The 20,838-nt window shown below is 48.8% G+C and overlaps 1 protein-coding gene across 3 annotated transcripts in view; it reads left to right on the plus strand.

Annotated features, from left to right (window-relative positions):
* Positions 1-20,838, plus strand: part of OS9 (OS9 endoplasmic reticulum lectin) — a 596,790-nt gene that overhangs the window by 99,203 nt on the left and 476,749 nt on the right. For all 3 annotated transcript variants that reach the window (XM_069653613.1, XM_069653616.1, XM_069653615.1), the window contains exon 2: positions 7,563-7,739. In XM_069653613.1, the coding sequence (XP_069509714.1) occupies positions 7,563-7,739 (177 nt within the window). The remainder of the gene's footprint in view (positions 1-7,562; positions 7,740-20,838) is intronic.

A 20,838-nucleotide genomic window follows, 5' to 3' on the forward strand; every position in this document is an offset into this window, starting at 1 on the left:
CTGGCTTTAAGAGCAGTGTATCTATGGACGTGTCTTCTTCCAACCATTTCACAATGAATTGGAGCTCGCCCGCCAGATAGTACAGTTCAAAGTCTGGTAGCTTGATTCAGCCCCCGTTCCCCCATTCATAGCCCCTTTGTAGTGTTTTCAGCGCTATCCTATTCCTCCCACCGCCCCACAGGAACTCTCTTGCCAGTGTGTGTAGCAGTCTAAAGAAGGCCCTGGGAATGTTGTATGGGATATAAGTGAAGTAATACAGTAGGCGGGGCAGGACTGTTCTCTTGAATAGGGCTGCTTTTCCTATCATCCCCAGTGGGAGTGTCTTCCAAAACGTCATAGCTTTTTCCATTTTGGCAAGGGCCGTCTGTGTGTTGGCCATGTGCGTTGCCGGGATACTGTGGTGTATGTCCACTCCCAGATATCGAAAGGTGATTGGGGTCCATGCGAGTCCTAGGTTTGGTAACTGGTCGGGGGCGGCCTCTCTCAAACCTGCTAGGGGGAAGAGTGAGGATTTTTCCTTGTTAATCTTGATACCTAACAGGCTGGCAAATGCCCCAAGTGCCTCTAGCAGGTCTGGCATGTTTTCTCTTGGGTTCTCAACATAAAGGAGTGTCATCTGCATATATCGAAAGTAAGTGTACTACCCCGTCTGTCTCTATTCCGGCATTCCCATACTCTGCCCTGAGAAAATGCAAATGGCTCCAGAGCCAGTATATATAGCATCAGGGAAAGTGGGCATCCCTGCTTCGTACCCCTGCCGATCTTCCACTTCTCTGAGATGTGTCTCACCGTTTTCACCCTTGCTCGGAGGTCATTGTAAAGAAGCCGAATCCAGCGAAGGAACCCCTCCCCTATCCCAAAATGGGCTGGTGCTCCCAGGAGCCAGTCCCAATTCACTGAATCAAATGCCTTAATTGCGTCTAAAGATGCTACCTCCTTTCCCGCCTCGCCCTGGTTTGTGCTGTCGATTACGTGGTGGAGTCTACGCAGACCAATAACACGGAAGGAGGTAAAAGGGAAGAAAAGCCCGTAATAGACCACCCTCAAAAAGGTCAACAACCTTTAGTACTATACATTAGGGTCCAACGGGCATCTTGTTTATGTTCCACATCGGTAATCTTGGGTCAACAAAGTGATTGAAGAAAAGAGATCTGCCCTTGTTTCATTAAATCAACATGCAGTTTCTGGAAAAATATATACATTTTATTGATAAGCACAAAGGTCAATCATAAAAATATATACAAGGACAATACACACACTGAAGAACAGAGCAATACATCTGTACAGATTGTACTGGCATTAAGTAATTCAAAGAAGAGGAACAATATAATTTGCTTATATTCAAATTGGCCTCCCTTGTTCTTCAGTTTTAACAGCAATAAAAGAAGAGAGACATCAGTGCAACACCATAGAAAAAACAGTCAGTCTTGGGTGTGGAGGGCAGGGCAAGGTAACTGTCATCCAGGTTTGAGGTATTCAGCACATAAAGTGTCTTCGTGCAAGTGCAAATACGCAATTGTTTTAGCAAAGTTTAACAGGATTTTCTCAAACAATATAACATTCTCTCATTCAACATATTTCGTACACACCCTTCTCAACATACAATCATCCAACATGTTTCTTTCCGTCAACCACACAACCAAAAAAGGGGTATAAACAAAAATGAAGGGAAATTCGTCAGGGAACTGTCGCGTCTATGTCTGTAATTTTGTGCACTGTATAATGCCCAAGGCGCTTTAATAGATAAAACACAAGAACCCACACGTCAATTGGGTCTCTCACAATTCAGTCCTATCTATATCTAAATATAAATACAAATAATGGCGTAAAACCAAAAGGCCACTACAATTTTCCTATAGAGTATACATCCACAGCAAAAAACTTTGTTGAATCCAATTGTTACCATCAATCGGATGGGTCCGGGAAGCCCAGCAAACTAATCCCCAACAGGGGTGACTCCAAGGGCGGTAAATGCACCGAGCATAGACATCCTCACTATGGGATATTAACCCACCGGAAAGCACATTTCCTGGTACACCTAGTGTATTCTTCCGAGGGAGGATTCTCGTTCGTAGTGGGTGGGAGTTCCCGACATACGAGATCCAACGGAGAACGGGAAGCCCTGGTGCATGTGGCTGTTCCTACACCGTGCTCGCTGCTGCAGGGTCTGTCGTGTGCAGACAACTTAATGCAGTTAATCTCCTTTCCGTTCAGCGCCGTCTTCCGGGCAGGGACGTGGACGTGAACGTCATGTTTCTTTGTGGTACATATCCCGTCTGGTCTGGGTGAAGCAGCGTGGATATGATATGATATGATAGGTTATTTATAACGCGCTTAATACCCAGAGGTTTCCAAGCGCGGCCTGGGGATCAAACCAGTGTTGCTTTGTATTGTCTTGCTTCCAAGGCGAGCACGTTGTCGCTAAAGCTATCCATCCGACATGACCCGCTTGAGTAGGTTCGCTACTGCTGTGGTCAGAATTTTGGAGTCCTGATTGATTAGGGAGATCAGTCAGTAGGAGCCGCACTCGAGCGGCGGCTTCCCCGGTTTCAGTATGGCTATGATGACCGATTCCTACAGGCTCTATGGCAACCTTCCCCTCTTATATGCCTGCTGAAACATCTCTAGCAGCTGTGCAGCCAGGGTGTCTTTGTATTTCTTAAAGAATTCCCAGCGTAGCCCATCTGGGTGGGGGGATTTACCTGTTGGGAGGTCGGTTATCACTGCGGTCAACTCCTCAAGCGTGAGGGGCGCATTTAGTATCTGCGCCTATTCCTCCGATAGCCTATGGAGGGGAATCTCCCCTAGAGCATCAGTTATATCTTCCCCTTCTGCTTTCCTGGAATACAGTTCTGCATAGAACCGCGAGAACACCCCATTAATCCCGTCCTGAGTCCTCACTTCATCGCCCCTTTCGTCCCTGATAGCAGTTATTGGGTCGTGCCTGTTCTCTTGTCCCCTTCAGCATGTAGTCTCTGCACATACTTCCCGTAGTCTAATTTGCCCAGTTTTTCCCAGATTGAGCTACACTGTAATCGCAGCGCTATGATTTCCTCTGTCTCCCCCCGCCCCCGCTCCGCTGCATGTGCTTCTGCCCATTCAAACTTTTTCCACTTTCCCCTAGTTCAGCATGAATGGATCCCGTAAGTCCGCCCGCCTTCCCTTTCGCCGCTCCTCTGACCACCACTTTGAAGGCTTCCCAGACCATACCAGTGCTATCCACAATGCCCACATTATGATCAAAGTAATCCTCTATCACCTCCCTGAAATGCTCTTGGAAAACCTCATCTGTCAGCGCCTCCACCGTTAGTCTCCAAGTGGGTATGGGGGCTCCTGTTGCTACAATCGGGAGTAGTCGGATAACGTTCTTGCCTTAATATGTATCCCTGTGAATTGCCTGAGGGACTCCCTGCCCGTAAATAAGTAGTCTATGTGGGTGTGTATGCCGTGTGTAACCCCTGGTGTTGGCATGTACCTTCATCCAGACGTCTTCCAATTCCAGCTGGTCCAGAGTCTTCTTCAAGGCCCTGGCCGGTGGCGCTAGTTTTGTCTGTTTGCTGTCGGATCTATCCACCTGGGGGTTCAACGTGCAGTTGAAATCTCCTGCCCATATGAATGACGCTCCTCAATAGGAGGCCAGCGGGGGTGCGATTGTCCTAAAGAACTCTGTCGCGTCATGGTTGGGAGCATACGTGTTAATCAGGCACACCTTTGTTCTCCAACATTCCATGTAAGATCCCCATTCTGCCTTCCTTGTCCCTCTATTCTCTTATTAGCTGGAAGGGGACTCCCGGAGCTACCCATGTCAGAACTCCTCTGGCATAGTTTGAGTATGTTGAGCTATATATTTGCCCTCCCATTTCTTAGCTATCTTAATTTGCTTTTCCGCCATCAGATGTGTTTCTTGCAGCATAGCAATTTGTACCTTTTGCTTTATTCAGCCAGGCGTAGACCCTTAATCTCTTGATTTAGGCGTTTTGTCCCCTGACGTTCCAAGTGGCTATGGCCGCCTTATCATGGCCCATTTACGTGTTTTGTCTAGTGGCCCATCCCTTCCCATAGGTCTGCCTGTCTGCTCTCGGGCATTCTTGTCCCTTTCGGCCACTGATTTCTCCTGGTGGGACCGTCCCTCTCCGTTCATACCGTGTCTTACATGTGTGGGCCTATTGCAAATGTACCACCCGATTATCCTCTGGTATCCATCATCAAGATTTATGTCCATTTGCCTGCCATTTGCGCTTCATTCCAGCTGCTTGGTGCTTCTTCCTCCAACCGTGTCTTCACTCCTACTAACTAACCACTCTCTAACCATAACTATCAAACAAACGACGAGCCTCCTTCCCCCTGCTCGGGCTCCGCTGCCTCTTTTGCTTCGCCCACCGAGGTGGGGCCGGCCCGCGGCAGTGTGGTACCTTAAAACTGGCATCCTAACTAACAAATGTCTTGGGGCCTCATGTCCTGTCACCCTCTGCGGCACTACCATCTCTCGTTCCTTTAATTATATTCCATCTGGCATATGCAATACTTGTGGTGTCGGAACCCTCTCTTCCGTGGTGGTCTCACTCTCGTTGCAACCTGGGTAGATTTGCGTCATTATTGCCATTCCTGGGTATCCCTTGCAAGATACTCTGATGGACCATCCATGCTTGGGCTTCTTCTGTTGTCTTGAAGAAATGTGACCTGCCTTCTGGTATCACCTTAAGTTTCAGCGGGTATAAAAGCTGAGGTGTTCCTTGGTGGGGCCATAGCTTGCTTGTTGCCTCTTTACTAGGATTGTATAGTCCGGGTAAATCATAATCCTGGAAGAGTTCCTGGTTATGGACCCCCTCTCCCCCACCCCTCTTCCCTAGTGAACTTCAGGATCTTCTCTCTGTACTTGAAATTAATTATCCTCGTGAAGATTTATCTCGCGGAGGAGGGGGGATCCCGAATTGGGGCCTTCTGGTCTGGACCCTATGTGCTCTATCCACTGCGAAGCCCTGGGATAATACCGGTCTCCTGGACCAAGAGGTTTTCAATGTAGTTCGTAGGGTCATGTCCCTCCTCTCCCTCCGGTAGTCCAACGATCCAGATGTTATACCTTCTAGCCCGCCCTTCTGCGTCCTCCGCTCTCTGTTCCAGGACCGTGACCCTCCGGAGCACGTCTGACATTTGAGTCTGGGTTGCTACAGGTCCGTGGTATTTTGCTGTACCTGTTGTTCCTCCATGCCCACTCGGTCTGCCAGGGTCCTTATGTCCTGCCGGAGGAGACTCCAGTCCACCATCACTGTGTCCATTTTGTTCTCTAGGGACGTCTTTAGGGCTATGGCTGTATCCAGCTTGATCTCCATAGACGCCTTCAGGGCCATTATAGCGTCCAGTTTCGAACTCTCGAGCTCTCGCTTTCTTCCTATTGTGCTGGACTAGACGAGGCCATGGTTGCCTCCGACGGTGTGGTTTGGCCCCTGTTCGGTTGTCTAGCAAAGGATTCAATGCTAGTTTGTTTGCCTTTGCTCCCTTTCGATTTGTCTGGCATTCCTTTATCTTGGACGGGTTGTCTGCCCCCCCCACCCCCGTCCAGCAGTCTTCTCCTAACAAAGTTGCCCTGAGCAGGTTCTTGCAGCGCACATTGTCCAGTGGATTGTGTTCTCCCACGTCTGCTAGTTATACCTGCAATGCCGCTCTTGTCACCCCCTCAAAGTATTGTGCCCCTTGGGTATGGTCCGTCTGGTGCTTGCCCCCTGTCCTCTTCGGCGCTTGTATTTCCTGCTCGGGCAACTGTCTTATTTATGTATGCTATTGTTCATGTTCTGCCCCACCATATGTAAATGCAGGCCAAAGGCTACCTTTGGGCCAGCTGGTTTTCCCCTGCATGCCGGCTTGCTGTAGGTCTTGCCTCTGTGCCTCGTGTGTGCTCAGTGTTCATTGTTGATCTGCCATCTCGCTGAGTGGGCCTGAAGGCTGCTCAGAGCTGTGTGCACCCAGGATGGTCTGGACCCATGTGGCTTCTGTGGATGTAGCCGTTGTGCGTGGCCTTCCACCTCGGTCCCACACTTCTCGAGCTCCTGATTTCCTTCCTTTGTCCACTCCCTATGGCTGCTGTAGTCTCTTCACATAGGGCTCCCGTCCACCTCCCATGCGTGTTGCGCACCCTCCATCATAAGCTTAGGTGTTCGCTTGGGCCCCTCGTGTTAGTGCCCCCTTAGCAGCGGGCCGGGTCTTGCCTCTCGTTGTTGTTTCCCCCGCGTTCTGATTGCCTTATCCCTCCTCACCTGGGGAAAGTTCAGGCATCACCAGCACCGCCCGTCTCAAGCGTAAAACGAAACTTTGGCCATGCTCAAGGCAGAACCGGGTCCCCATAGGCACAGTCATCTTCAATTGCAGGATTGTAGCCATGCCTTTCCCGCCTTTGTAAGTGCTTGTGACAATCTTCAGCCAGCCGCACTCTCCCCACGGCCCCCCCCCCCCACCACGAGTTACTGGCAATCCTGTACTCTGTGCCGTTTCCGCCTGCACTCCAGCCGGCTACAGAGATATGGCCCGCGGCCTTCACGTGTCTGTCCGACACGTTTGCATTTGCCTTTGTTTCTTTTCCGGGGCAGCGCAGTGATACGTGCGTCCCTTCCAGCTGTTGCTCCTCTTGGGCTATCGCACACTGCGGGCGCGGTTCATCCCCTCCACGTTGCTGGGTCTGCTGAGCTCTTCGTCCTCCTCTGGTGGACTGGCCCCGCCCAGGGACACCAAGGTGGTGCGGCACCACGACAGAGCACCGGTCAGGCGTATGCTGTGTGTAGCCCCGTCTGCTCACTTCCAGGAGTGATAAAGGGGTTGCGCAGGTCCTGCGACGTCGCTGTTCTCCGCTATCTGGCCCGTGGCTCCTCAGCTGGCTCGAGTCTCTGCCGCATCTGCTAGCACCGACGCCGGGGCGCGCTCCCAGGTCTTCCCTCTTCTTCGGCCTCCGGCGCCCTGGTGGTCCAGCTCCGCCCTGGCCCGGCGATCCCTGCTTCAGCGGTAAGGCTTCCCCGGCTCACTTCCTCCCGGGACCGTGCGGTCCTTGTTCGTCCAGCACCCATACGGTGCAGCCCAGCCGCTGGGTCCCGGTAGCCGGGCTCTGTCCTGCTGCTCTCTCGCTCGGTGTGTCTGCCCCAGTACCGAAGTGTGCCGGCTCATCAGCTGGCCTCGGAGCTTGCACCTGCCATTTTAGGTGTGTGGGTAGGATCTGCACCTGCGATTCTCTCCCTGAAATCTTCTCCCTTTCTCCACGTTGAGATCCCCAGACACTCTGCGGGTGTTCTGAAACCTGTGTGTATAGTTTCCGTGGTGTTCTGCTTTGGATTTCGCCAGTTTCCTCAGATGTTCTGAAAGATCAGTCAGGAGCTCATGAGCAGTGCTCCTTACCGCATGGCTGCCAAGCCAGGCCCCCCCACCCCCCCCCCCCCCAACAGAAATTATTTCCTTGGATTTTTGTATGCAAGAATGTGGTATGAAGGGACTGTAAGTACTGCTGAATCTTTGAGGTAGCGGTGTTGGCTTTTCTTGTTGTTTCCTGTGTATCATTGATAGTTACAAATTCAATTTTTCAGAGCAAATCTGAGGATATCGTGCTGGTCTCCTCCAAATACAAGCAGAGCTACGAGTGCCGCCTGCCAGCGCTAGCTGTTAAGTTCCACCAGGATCGCGACGAAGACCCGCAGAGTTATTCTGGAGAAGGGATCTCTGATTTGCTCAAGCCGATGGAAGCTGCCCCCTGCTTGGTGAAGGTAATTGTAAATCACTATACAGTAGTGTTAGATTTTCTTTACAGACATCCTTTGTTTAATTAGCACGTCACAAGGTGCAAGCTTCTGATAAAGCAGCTTCAGGTGTATGCAGTTGCTTGCTGGGTAGAACTGCCTACATTTTATAACCACTGACATCCTTGCAGTTGGAGGGATTCCCATCTGGTCTCAAGCTGTTTCACTTACACCACAGTCAAATGCAGCCTGCTATCTTGCAAACCACTCGCCATAGACAAATGGATGACTTTCACAAATATCTTGAATACAGTTATATTGGCAAGAAGTGGTGTGCTCTTTGCTCAAGTTGTCTTTCCTCTCCAGATGCAGGCCTTTACGCTTGGCAGAAGGCAGGATCAGCCAGGGCACCAGGACTCTCACACCAGTGTCGCCCCACAAGATGGGGTGACCTAGAAAGACTGCTGGCCATCACAATGACATCTCCATGCCTTTTATAAGTATTTGAGGGCACACCACCAAGATCTTTATGGTAGCCGCAAGTAGTGGGGGATTTGACATTTCCTGCAGCTGTTCTCTCACGCTCCCTCATCCCTCTCTTCCCTACCATTTATTTATTTGTGTCCTGGTTCGGGGCATATGTATTAATAATACATATTTCTCTGTTTTCCACCAGCCCTCTTATTACCATCCTCCCGTCCGCCTCCTCCGTAGATTGTAACAGCTGAAAAGGGACATGCGGCGCCACCCATGGGATCACTCCTCTAGCATAGGCCGAATATGTAGCACCTACCACCTCGCCAACCTCATTAACTCATAACTTGATGTTTCATTTACTGTTCTCGTCAGCTATTCGATCCCTGCATCCTTCTCATATTCATGTAGTTCCAGCTTGAAACAGGCAGCACTTTGTAAATACATAGTATGCTTTTTCGACCGGATCGACGTCGGATCAGCAGGAGCTCCCAGGGAACACGTCCTAGCCTCTGGCCATGTAGCCACGCCCCCTCTCTTCCGTACCTTATTGCAATTAACACTTTGTGCAGGTGGAGGGTGGGGGGGGGGCAGTTGGCCAACCAACTAAGGCATAGTATTTTGGTCAGATAGCTGGTCCATTGTCGCTTTTTGTTTAAACAGTGTGTGTGGTGCTTGCATAATCTGCGACTATTAGGGGCATTGGTTCTAATCCGAAAAAAAGACCATTAACTTAGAAAAAGGTGTGGAGCGGTGCAAGAATAATCTTGCGTATGCTTAATTTCATTAGTTGTTCGGACTAGGAAGGGAAGGTCTTGGGATTGGGGTTAAATGCAAAAGAGGCCGCTGCATCATTCCCATCCAACCCTTGATTTTTTTGGGGCCCCACAGCTCAATTTCTTTGCAATTAATGCCCCGTCGAAAGCAACAACAGCTGGCTTCAAAGCTAGTATCTATGATTTCAGGCATGGACGATGAGTACGTACGAATATCACCTTGGTTCTATGGGTGCCCAGTGGTGGAATGTATCTTATGGGTAGAGACAAAGGGGAATGTAGGCAGTCATTTTCAAAGCAAAAAGCCTGCTGAAAGGAGTACCTTTATAAATGGTTTCCTGTTAACACAATGGAAGGTTAGGCTAAGCTGGTAGAGAACAGTAAGAGGGCTAGGGTATCTTTGGCCACTCTGTAAGGGCTCTTAAACAGTTTATAGGGTGTGTATGGATGCTGTTTTTTAAATAGTTTTTGTTCTGGTACACCTTTTTGGGGGACACTACAGTTGCAAACTAGCAGTTCCTAGGAGGAAAGCTGACAGTAGCTCAATCAGAGGATTCCTAGATAGAGGACAGGGTGGGTTTTGTGATTCTGGTGTCTAGAACAGACCTGAGTGGTAAGGTAGCTTGACTTTACTAAAGGCTCATGCAAATTGAAGACTTGTTCAGTGGTGGAGACAAAAGATGATGTGCATGTAAGCCCTCAAGGTGGGACATGACGATGGGAGTCCGCTGACGGTCACTTCAGCCCAGTGCTGAAATGTTGGCTGGGGCGCATTGTTTTCTTTTCCGGCCTGGTATGGAACAAACTCGTTCAGAATTGGTACAGCATCGGAGACTACTGCAGCAGTCACGAGGCATGGAGCTAGCGAAAAGGAAGTACTATGGCGCTTGGCCTGTAGGCACTATGATTGCACCCTAGCCAAAGCACTGCAGGTACTTCTGCATCATTACATAAGTAACTCAGCTGTCTTTTGCAGCTAACTGGTCTTCAATAACGGGATCCAGGGAAATTCCCCTGCACCCTCTTTCAACTGCAGGGATTTTGAGATGTGGGGTTTTCATCCCAGGCAGGGAACGGCTTGGAGAGTCACTTGTGGCAGGAGTCTTTGGGGTAATTAACTCAAAGGTAACCGTGTTGAGAACCTCAAAATGCAGGTCTATTCTATGTTTTTATTCGGACATTGTACAAATAAGGTGGCCATACTAGTGGCAGACATGGAGTGATCCAAGCTCTATGTAGATAAATGTCATGCCTGATGAGTGTAGAGCTATTTGTATGTATTGAATTGAAGACCTGTAGTGTCTTTACCAGGACAGGCTTCACAGTGATGCCAGTGTGGATGGGGTGCTTCTCGTGTAGGTGGTTAATGGCTTTACTGCTGTGGCATTACCATTTAAGGTACGTGGTGGACCCAAAGTTTCCAGAGTCCATAAGTGCCTATTTCACCCACCTACCAGGTATGTTGTGCTGATAGAACCACAATGTTAAGTAACGTTAATCCCCAGGGTCTGTAAGCTCCTGTTTGGCCACCAATTGTTTAAAGTGAACCCACACTGATTTTTTATTAACTAATGAATACAACACTTGAGGTTGACCTGGGGAGGAAACAGGATGCATTCAGGACCAGGAAAGGGTGATTTGGTAAATGTTAAAGCTATAGGCATCCCTGGAGGTGATTATCATCTTGGTTACTGCTGAAAGCAGATGCTCGCTTTGGGGGGTGGAGTAGGAGTAGGAGATTTTGCCCCTTTTAATTGACCAGATGAATTTACTAACAGGGTGTTGGATACCTATTTAAAAACCAAATGGTGGTTTGTTTTACTTGTGCCTACAAGTCTAATTTATTTCTGTTTGTTTGTGCATGCATATCCATGTTGGGGCTGATGCTGCAGGTGAGTGGGTGGGTGATGGGTGGGAGGGGGCAGCGATCTTACTAGGTCAACTAGGTCAAGTGACATTGAGATCGCACAAGTGCAGAGCAGTGGGGAGGGGGAAAAGTGCCAGCGGAAAGGGGAGGGAGGACAGTGCTGTACATGGGATCAAAACAATAACACAAAGTGCGGTCAGCAAGTGGCGGGTGCAAGGGTACGTGCAGGCAGCAGGTGTTCAAAAGTGCAGGTAGGGGGACTGTAGGGTTACAGATACAGACCCAAGTGCAGGGGTTGCTGGGAGGCAGTGCGGATGTACAACTGGGCGGGCAGGGACCTTGGCCCGAAATCGGAGGGTATCCAGGTGACCAGTGCAGTATCAGACAGGAAATCAGCAGGGGAGAGGAAGAGAGAAGGCAGGAGCAAAGAGGAAGGTCTTGAGGGGAACCAGAGATGGTTCTACTCGAGTTTCAGAGAGGCAGGGAGGCTGTTCCAGAGGGAGGCCTCCGCTGAAGAAAGAGATCTACCACCAACTCGTTGCTTGGAAAAGTGACTGGCCCTGAGGGAGTTGGAGGAATGAAGAGCTCGAGTAGGAAGTTATTTTCAAAGAGAGAGTTGGCGGTATGGAGGACCCAGGCCCAAAAGGCCATTACATCCTGCCAGGTATCAAGCTTTTAGCCAAAAGCCCTGCTGTTAATCGAAGACCCGAAGCCAATCTTACTTTATCTAGGGATACGACAAAGCCTCCTACTCAGTGGCCCCAGACCTTTCTCCCCATTTGATACTGTTGAGATGGATTTTTAAAATCTGGCCTGGTGGACAGATTTCAGGAGGCCACCATAGTTCTAGTGAACAGGAGAACTCTGAGAGGTTAGCAACGCCCAATCAAGGTAAGCGTGGAGAGTGGTCTCATGAGTGTGGTCAGGGGTCCACACAATGAAATGCACAATGATTCTGCTTAGAAAGGGAAGTACAAAAATACTCCCTTTATAGGCCAAAAACACAGTAGAAAAATGAATCAAGCAAGTAACACAATCACACAACACTCATAAAATCTATATACAGCCACCTTTTTTGTTTGTAGAAATGCATACAATTCATTTGAACACCCGAAAGGAAGGTATGTAACTATGCAGTAAAATAAACCCATTCACAAGAATGAAGACCCTAACTTTGAGTCCAGTCCCTATGTTGAATGGGGCCTTGTGACCAAAAGTCACAAAGTTCCTTCTCAGAGAGGGGACAAATGCAGGGAGAGTTTTTCTGGTGGTAACACATGTTCCAGAAGACTTCTCAAGGCATTTACAGGTAAGAAAGTCACTTTTACTATCTCTTAGAACAGCCGCTAAAACAAACATTAAGTAATGGAATAAATCAAAGTTATTCAAAAAGTTATTATAGGGGACATATGAATGGCTGTAATTATTGCGATTACTCACCACCCTTACTCTGATTTTCCCCAAGTGACGTGGCTGGTTGATTGGGAGTCGCTCGTGGTAGGTTTTCCTGACATTGGATCTGGTAAAAGATGCCCGGAGCTGCTGTTGCAAGGAAGATTCCATTCGGGCCAGGAGCTGATTGCAACCCTTTCCGAAGAAGAAATACTGCAGGCACTGATGCGGGCCTCTACAGGACACACTACTAGATGAAGGAAGCCGTTTCCAATGACAGTAGCCGTACATTGGCAACAGCAGCTGTCTCTTCAGTCCTGGTTTAAGAAGTCCTTCCTTTGCAGGATCCCTTAATGCTGGGAAGCTGAGACTTGGCAGGAAGGCAACTTGTAGGACGAGCTGGCGACTACCAAAGTTCTGGGTAAAACAGCAGACCGACAACGCTGCTGGTGCGGTAGCCCAATTCAGAGCTTGTTGGTCCACCTAGTGGTCCAGGGACGATTCCAAAGGCTGAAAGCTGCGGTTACGCGAGAAGATGACTGGTTGGTCCCACCAGTCCAAGGGATGAAGCACTGCAGAGGCCCATCTCAGGGATTCACAGGGACAGTTGCAGGAAAATTTGCCAGGCCTCTTCAGGAGTCATCCACGGGTCTTGTCAGCTGCACGGCTGCACAGGATACCTGGCTGCAACGATGATATGCTGGAATGGCTGCAGGAGTTCTCCTCTTATCCAAAATCTAGGCTCATGGCAAAAACTAGCCCACCAATGATAAGGATCTGCAGCATTCACTCAGCCCGCAGTGGTCCAATCAGGGACCACTGTGGGTTTAACTCATCCATGCACAACAGACTTGCAGGCGCCACAGTTGTAGAATGGAACCAGGCAGTACCACCTACTTCCTGGGCCCAGGCACACATGACGTGCACCGGCCCACAAAAGCTGCAGATTTCCCAGGCAAATGCATGACCCTATTAGGGATTTCCTGACCTGAGAAGGCAGTATGAAGGCTAAGGACCAAAACGCCCAAAGGATAAGCAAAAAACCTCGTGGCATGGCCATATTGGAACACTGGTCATGTTTAGTAGCCAAATCTGGCAAACTCGAATGTGCACACTAAAATAAATGCACAAATGGTAAAAATGTAATTGTTGCCAGCAGCTAGTACTTAGGCACATTAAAAAGTAACCAAAAATCCCAAATGTAAAAGACTAGCGTTATACAAAAGTATCCCTGTGCACTGCATTGTAAGATGCTGTGTGTAAAAGTTACCAAAACATGTAAAAAGTAAAACAACAAAAGGGTAACCGTTTGCAGTCCTTTAGACCATCGGTACTGGAAGCTTCCCCATGACAAAGGGAATGTTGCCTAAAAGAGATTCCTTTTAACACCCCTCCTCCCCCCACCCCCTACTAGACCCCCCCCCCTTCACATAATAGGGGTAGGGGGGATCTAATCCACCCCTGGATAAGGGTCCCTGGTCCAATTGGTTATACATTCTGGACATACCATCAGCATTGCTATGTTGTGCACCTTGCCAATGTTCAATGGTGAAGTGAAAGCCTTGAAGACCTATGGACCACCAAGTCAACTTGGCATTCTCTCCCTTTGTGTTCATCAACCACTTTAAGGGCTTATGGTCAGTTAGCACAGTAAAGTGAGTCCCTTAGAGGTAGGGTCTCAGCTACTGAAGACTCTACACTATGGAACAAAATTCAATTTCCACAGTTGCTCGCTTCAGCTCTCTGCACCTAAGCTGGCAGCTGATTAAACATATATGATGTTCCCCGCCTTTATCTAACTGTGAAAGTACAGCACCTATCCCAGTGTCGGAGGCATCTGTCTGCACAATGAAAGGACTCTGATAATAGGATGGCCTGAGAACAGGGCCATGACCAAGGCCTTCTCACACTTCTGAGAGCAAGAAACATTCTTCTGAGTAGTGTAGCAGTCTGAGGGGTTTGGATTGTGGGGTTGCCCAGTCTTGTACAATAGGTACTTGGCTGAATCTTGCCTTGCAGTGAGGTCAAAGGTGCAAAGTTACTTGGCAGCACCTAGCATGTCCACCAACTCATCTGTTTGTGGAAGGGCATGAGCATCTGTATTGGTGACCGCATTCAGAGCTCTGTAGTTTGCACACAATATCAAATCAGATGCACCTGCTTTTGGTACCAGAACCACAGGACTGGACCAAGGACTACTAGAGGGCTCTATCACACTTAGTTCCGAAAAATGTTTTACCTCAATCACAACGTACAATCTCATTTGGTCTGAACCACTACAACTCCTAAACCTGGTAGGTCCACCAACTCCAGTGAGAAAAGTCCTGTTTGCACCAAAGTGTAAATCCTGGAATTGGGGGGAATAAAGGGGAAAATTGACTCAGCAAGGTTTTCACCTCACCTTGGTGTTGTAAAATCAGTTGAGGGTACACTAGGCCGTCATCAATTAAGTCATATGAAGGGTTTACCTGGGACAGGTTAGTGAGAGGCTCGGATTCCTCTGGCTCACTTTCTGAAACCAGGAGCAGGGCTTCTAGTTCATCCCCAAGGATGAAATCCTTGTGTCTATTTATAGGAAACACTAAGGGAGCCCTTGTAGGTCTTTCAAGGTCCACTGGATAGTTTACATTACTAAGTCTTTCAATTTGGTAAGGCCCTGACCATGAATTTATGATCAAGGATTTCAGCAACAAGCTTGATAGAAGTTACAGTACCTTCTTTCCGGCTCCCTAAGGGCTCCAATTATTATACTTTTGGAGAGTTGCAAAGAATCACTCCCTCAGACCAACTGAATGTGGGAGGGATGTGGATGACTTCCACGGGGCCTCGCTATAACTGAACCTGAAGATGCTGCAACAGTCGGGCACAGCTTCTGAAGGGAAGCTACTTCAAGTGTCCAGTAAAGCTTTAATGACCGACTTGGCAGTCATTGTTTGATGTGGGTTAGTATCAGGATATCCGGTGATGTGATCAGCAACCACTAAGGTAATTCTATTGCCTGAGGCAGTTCAAAGAGAGGTCTAACAAAGTTAGGACCCGTCTCTTCAAAGGATGCACCCACTACTGGTAGTGGTGTTTGGATTTAGAATCATTTTCCCACCTTTGTCAGATTGGTGACCATAAGTGTAACCCCTACAGTGGTCTTCCACAGGGACTCCCATCATGGGCCAGCAGGACTGCATGGGTGACCACAATTGGGTTAACCTAATGTCAGGATGAACTGCAATGGGTACTTCATCCACCAACTGCAGGAGGTAGAGCCACACATCCTGAGGAACCATCAACCTCTTATGGTCTCCTCTAGTGGGCTCTGTGGGCTTACAATTGGAATCAGGCCTTTCTCCATAGGCCTTTACGCAATGGTCTTTTCTGGTGGCTCTTACTAATCTCTTCCTGAGGGTACTCCTCTTCTGCAAGCAAGCTTGGCAGTGCGGATGGCCCATGGGAGTTGAGTTTCTGGCAATCCCTCTCCCTCTTAACTGCCCTGTAAACAGTCTGGACAGGTTCAAAAACAAAAGCAAACCAAGTTTGGGGTCCATAGAATATGGAGGGAAAGTTGCCTAAAGGAGAAATCTTTCCTAACAGATACTATAGCTACTTTTTACCTCCAAATGTTTCTGGTCTTTTTGCAGTCTTGCCTGAAGTGTCATGGAGGTGAGAGGGGTCTGGACTCTGTAAAGCCTGGCTTGTAGCATAGCATATTGTGTAGTAAGCCCACAGCTTGCTGAATGATTGATTGCCACGGACTGGTGCAGCTGCAGCATGTCACACACTTCTTCGTCCCCCAATCAACAAGAGCCCGTCATTACTTCCTCATCCCAGTCCTTGCCGAATGAGGCATTCATGCCTCCTGAGACAAGCAACTCTACTAATTATTTTCCAATACAATCCCCCTTACCTGGAGGGATCCCTGATAGCATAGTAGGTATAATGGCCCCGTCCAGCCATTGATCCTCCTGTTATTCCAGTCTTTCTTTAATTTTTAGTATTTTCTTTCTTCTTTTCTTTCCCCTGTCCTCTTTAGTTTGAGCATAGTTAGTACATGCTTGCATGTACGCCTACTGTCAACCAGCTCCATGCAGTAACGAGCAGCGTATGGCGGAAACCGATCTGTAAGACGCCCTGTGTGACCATGTCCTACCACGATCCTTGTGGGGAGGCCCAGTTACGCTGTTGCTTGGGTGGCCTCCAGAGACCTTCCACCAGGTTGGTGCCAGAAGGTGGCTTGGGGAGGACCTTACACCAGGCCCGCTCCGGAGCCAGTTTCGCAAGATTATTATGAAGAGTGTGGCTGTTGGGGAGAATTCTCTCTTTAGGCCGAATTTCCTAACCTAGTGAGTCCCCCAGCAGCTTTGCTGGATTTCTGGAGTTTGTTTTTTTTCTCCTGCCAAGAGTGAGACTCTTTTTCTCCCACTCTTGGACATGATTTATGGTGTTCCTATGACTGTTAATGTGTTTTATGGTCTATGGGGTCCTCTACTCCATAGGGTCTCATGTGTTTTTACTATGTGTGTTACACAGCACCCTCCGTGCAGTAACACGGGTGTCATAATGACCCCCCACCATAGACTCCATACCCTGGGACTGACTACTGTCTCCCAGGGCATGTAAAGTCACCATTGGCTTTACTAGTCCCAAATTATTAACAGAAACCAGTACAAACCATCATATTGTGGACGTACTGGTCGGGGCAATTCGATTGCCCCGAGGTCTGTTAGTCGAGGGGGCACGTCTCCGTCCCCCCTGATCGAGTTCTGGCTGGTGGCAGTGGATACTACTTTTTATATTTGACCGCGAATATTTCCCTATGGGATTTTCCCATTGTTCGAGGCTACCAACTTTAATTATTTAATTCTCATAGCCTCGAACATACCGCCGGTTTATTTAAATAATATTAATTCGCCGGTTGGTATTTTTTGCCAGGACTCGATTCTAAAATGGCGTTTGTGTTCGCTTCTGTGACTCCAACCCAAGTCGAGCCCTTTGTTCCACTTTTTGGCGGGCTTTTCCACAGAAGCCTCCAAAAGTGGTGCCACTCTGTCTGGGTACCACAGAGGGTGTGGGAGGGGGTTTAGGCACCCTGGACTGAGTTACCTTGGTAACTCAAGTCACACTCTTGTGTGATTGGCCCAAGTGGTGAGCCGGCCAGCTCACCACTTAGCATGTTTGATTGACAGCTAGGCTGAGTGAATGGGGGTATGCTGCATAAAAGCAGGGCTTTGGGGACTGGAACTTCAGAAGTCGCCGCATGACCTGAGAAGCTGAGCCGACCTACCACGACGACACCACCGGTGGAGCCCTGCGGAACCGACTTACCGCTTCCCGGCGACGGAGAAGATCTCTTGGCTGGAGAGGCTTCTTCCCCTGACTGGTGTGCACAACCAGTTTCCCTTCTTCTCTTCGCACCCCAGACCGGTCTGTGGTCGAATTGCCCGTGCCAAGCACCCCAGCAGCCGGATAGCCACTTACCACTGGACCGCGAACCAACGGACCGCTCCTTGTACCTGAGAAACTCAGCGGCTGGTTTCTTCCCTGGCAGTGCAACGGACTCCTGTCTTCCTCCCCTATGAGATCTTCTCTTCCTCCGGACGAAACACCGACTTGCATCCGCTGCCAGGAACAACTGTCCCCGCTGGAGTATTCTCACCACTTTAAGGTACCGTCTCCGCCAGGCCTCCCTTTCTAAAGATTGCTACAAGGTAATAATAACCCCTTAACCTTCTGGACTGGGATGGCCGCCTTGACCCTCTAACTGGTCCCTTTCTTTGGTCCAACTCCTTTTTGAACCGTTACAAGACTTTTGTGCACTGCAGCCGTGGGACCTTGGACACATTTCGTTTTGATCCTCTTAAAGCGGGTCCGGCCTACTGACTCTGAAGTCACAGTGTTACTTTGCCTTCCTCTCTTGTTGTGTTCGTGAAAAAGTGTTGGGATCTGTTTCAATTGATTCTCTGCTTTTCTCTCCCTTTTTAAAACGAATTATTAGAGTTCCATCTACGTTAAGCGCTCACCGCTGTCTGTAAATAAGTGGGGCTTTACTTAAGACTTGTCTAATATTCTTTTAAGGGAGTGTATATCTTTTAGTGACCGTGTTTTTGAATTGCTTACTATTAGTGCCTGTGTGTTTTTCTAGATGTGGTTTTAAATAAATAATTATATCTCTTTTACACCAAGCTCTGGTCAGTGTTTATTTGTTCTACTGTGTTCTTTTGACCTATTGTGAATACTCTGTATACTGCCTAACTCTTCTTGAGGGAAGTCTGACTGCTCAGCCACAGCTACCAAGTGAATCTGTGTGGTACAGACTGCTACCAAGTGGGTTTACTGCCAAACACCTGTAGTCCTAAATCTTTTGCAGTGGTCCCAGAGGGAATTGCACAGGTTTCTGCCTAACAGTGGCACACCAGGTAGCAGGTGAACCATCTTCTTTGTGTTTTGTGGCAACTGTGGCCTGAGGGCCTCGCGGGCCTCTAACCTTTGGAGCAAAGAATATCCCATGCCTTCATTCACATAAGAGGTGACTGGAGGGTGGAGAGGGCTGGAGGAGTGGTGCAGGAGCGAGAGACATCGCTCCAGAAACCACTCATACAGATGGAGCCCTAGGAAGGTGGACTCTGCTCTACTACCCCCCTTTTCCCCAGCAAGAGTTCCACCACCAGTACTGCCTGAGCCTGCCCTGTCCATCGCAATCTCTGCAGCCGAGCTGAGGGCTATTATTACAGCGCAATTGGTGCAAGATTGCCTCTGCTGCAGCCGCTGCCAGCTACCAAGCATACTCCAGTGGCAGCACTCCAGGATACTCTTGGGTTCCTGTTGACAAAGGGGGTAATGGTTGGCAGAAGGGAGATCGTGAAATAAGTGGCTATTCCTCCATTTTATAACCTAGATTTAAGAGAAGGGATGGCCACCCCAGTGTCCGAGGTAGTGGCTGAGGTCTACATCCACTCTGTATTGATGCTGGAGACTGGTTTACCAGTACTATAGAGTATTTGTGATGTTCTCATCAAAAATTCGAAAGCGCCGGTCAAGGCTTCCGTTTCAAGGGATGGCCCAAGCTTTATCTACTTGAGCAAGAATATTTAGAGACTGCAAAGGTAGATTCCATCCTGGCCTCTTTCGAAGGGCATATGGCTGTGGCCATGGAAGATGCTGCTCTATCAGACCCCATGGACAAACTGTTGGTATATGTACTCAAAAGGCCACATGATCCTGCAAGCTTTGCACTGAGAGTTGGCGCTTGCACTGCCTATGTCATACGCACTCTGGCCGAGGGGCAGGACCACAATGACCTGTGGAGATTGTCAAAAAGCTCATCATGCTGGCTTCTGATACCTCCTTTGATGTGATGAGGTGTCATCATGGGGGGCGTAACTGTGGTGTCAGCCTATAGTATTGGCTCAGATATTGGCTCAGATATCCCAGAAGGGCACCACAGTGCGTCTTCCCTTCTTAGGCCAGAAGCCCCTCAATTCTCAGATGAATGACTGTTAAGCAGGATAAGGAGGACAATGTCCTGATCGTGCCACTGAAACCAGCCCAGCCTAAAGCCTGCTAAAGGTACCGGTCCAGGCAGTTCTTTCAGACACAAGGGGCTTTATCTGGCCCAGGTATCCTGGTGGAGGGAATGGGGGAGGAGGGAGTTAAGTCCATCAAGCCTAAGACTAACCCCTCTTCAGCATGGCAGCTTCCCGACTCTTGGAGCCCCATGGATCCCCTCCTGGGAGGATGGGCGGTCTCCTGCATATATTCAGCTCAGTGTGGGAAGAGGAGGTCTGAGACTTCTGGGTCCAGGACATCCACCTCCATGGGGTATTCAAATTGTGTTCAGGTCCTTTCCTTAATATTTGAGATCAGTTGTGGTTGCTTCTTGTCTCAAGACCCTGCAGAAGTTGGCAATATGTCCAGGGCCCAGTTGGAAACTGGGAGTGAGGTATACTCCATCTTCTTCCTTCCCTTTGAGGCCAGGCAAATGGGGCATGGCAACTGATCCTAGTTCTGAAGGGGCATCCCTTATCAAGATGGAGAATCTCTAGGATATCGTTCTCATGCTTTTGAAGTGGAAAGTCTTCACGTCTACTGATTCACTCTGGGTGTGAATCACTTTTAGTTCCTGGTTCTACCAATCGGTCTACATTCAGTCTCCAGGGTATACCCAACATTCCTCGCCTCCATTGTAGATGTTACATCTGTCCACTATGTTCGTTCGTCTGCCATTGTATTGAACTTCACCATCTTCTTTAGTTTCCCATTGCATTGAACCTTGCTGCGCCATTTAGCTTGCCATTGAAATGTCGCTATGTAAACCTTGCTGAACTCATGTGATTTTGGATTTGCGTGCTCGGAAGTAGCCATTATGTGGTACATTTCTCAGCCTTGAACTAACCGTTGTGTGGTACATTCTCATTGCCTTTCTCAGAAGTGGCCAATATAACTTGGTTTAACTCAGATGAATGTTGTTACACAGCCACTGCTATACCGCCACCACTGTTGCCAGGTGAATCCTCGCTACTTAAACACTGCCAAACCCATGCGATTTTGCAGTACAGCCCTTTCAAACCTAGGTGAATTCTCGCAATACAAACACTGCTGAACTGACACTGGTAGCAGTAGGCTACGC

Source organism: Ambystoma mexicanum, chromosome 3q (genome assembly GCF_040938575.1).
Source record: "Ambystoma mexicanum isolate Mex_15411 chromosome 3q, UKY_AmexF1_1, whole genome shotgun sequence".
In the NCBI taxonomy this organism is placed as follows: Eukaryota; Metazoa; Chordata; class Amphibia; order Caudata; family Ambystomatidae; genus Ambystoma; species Ambystoma mexicanum.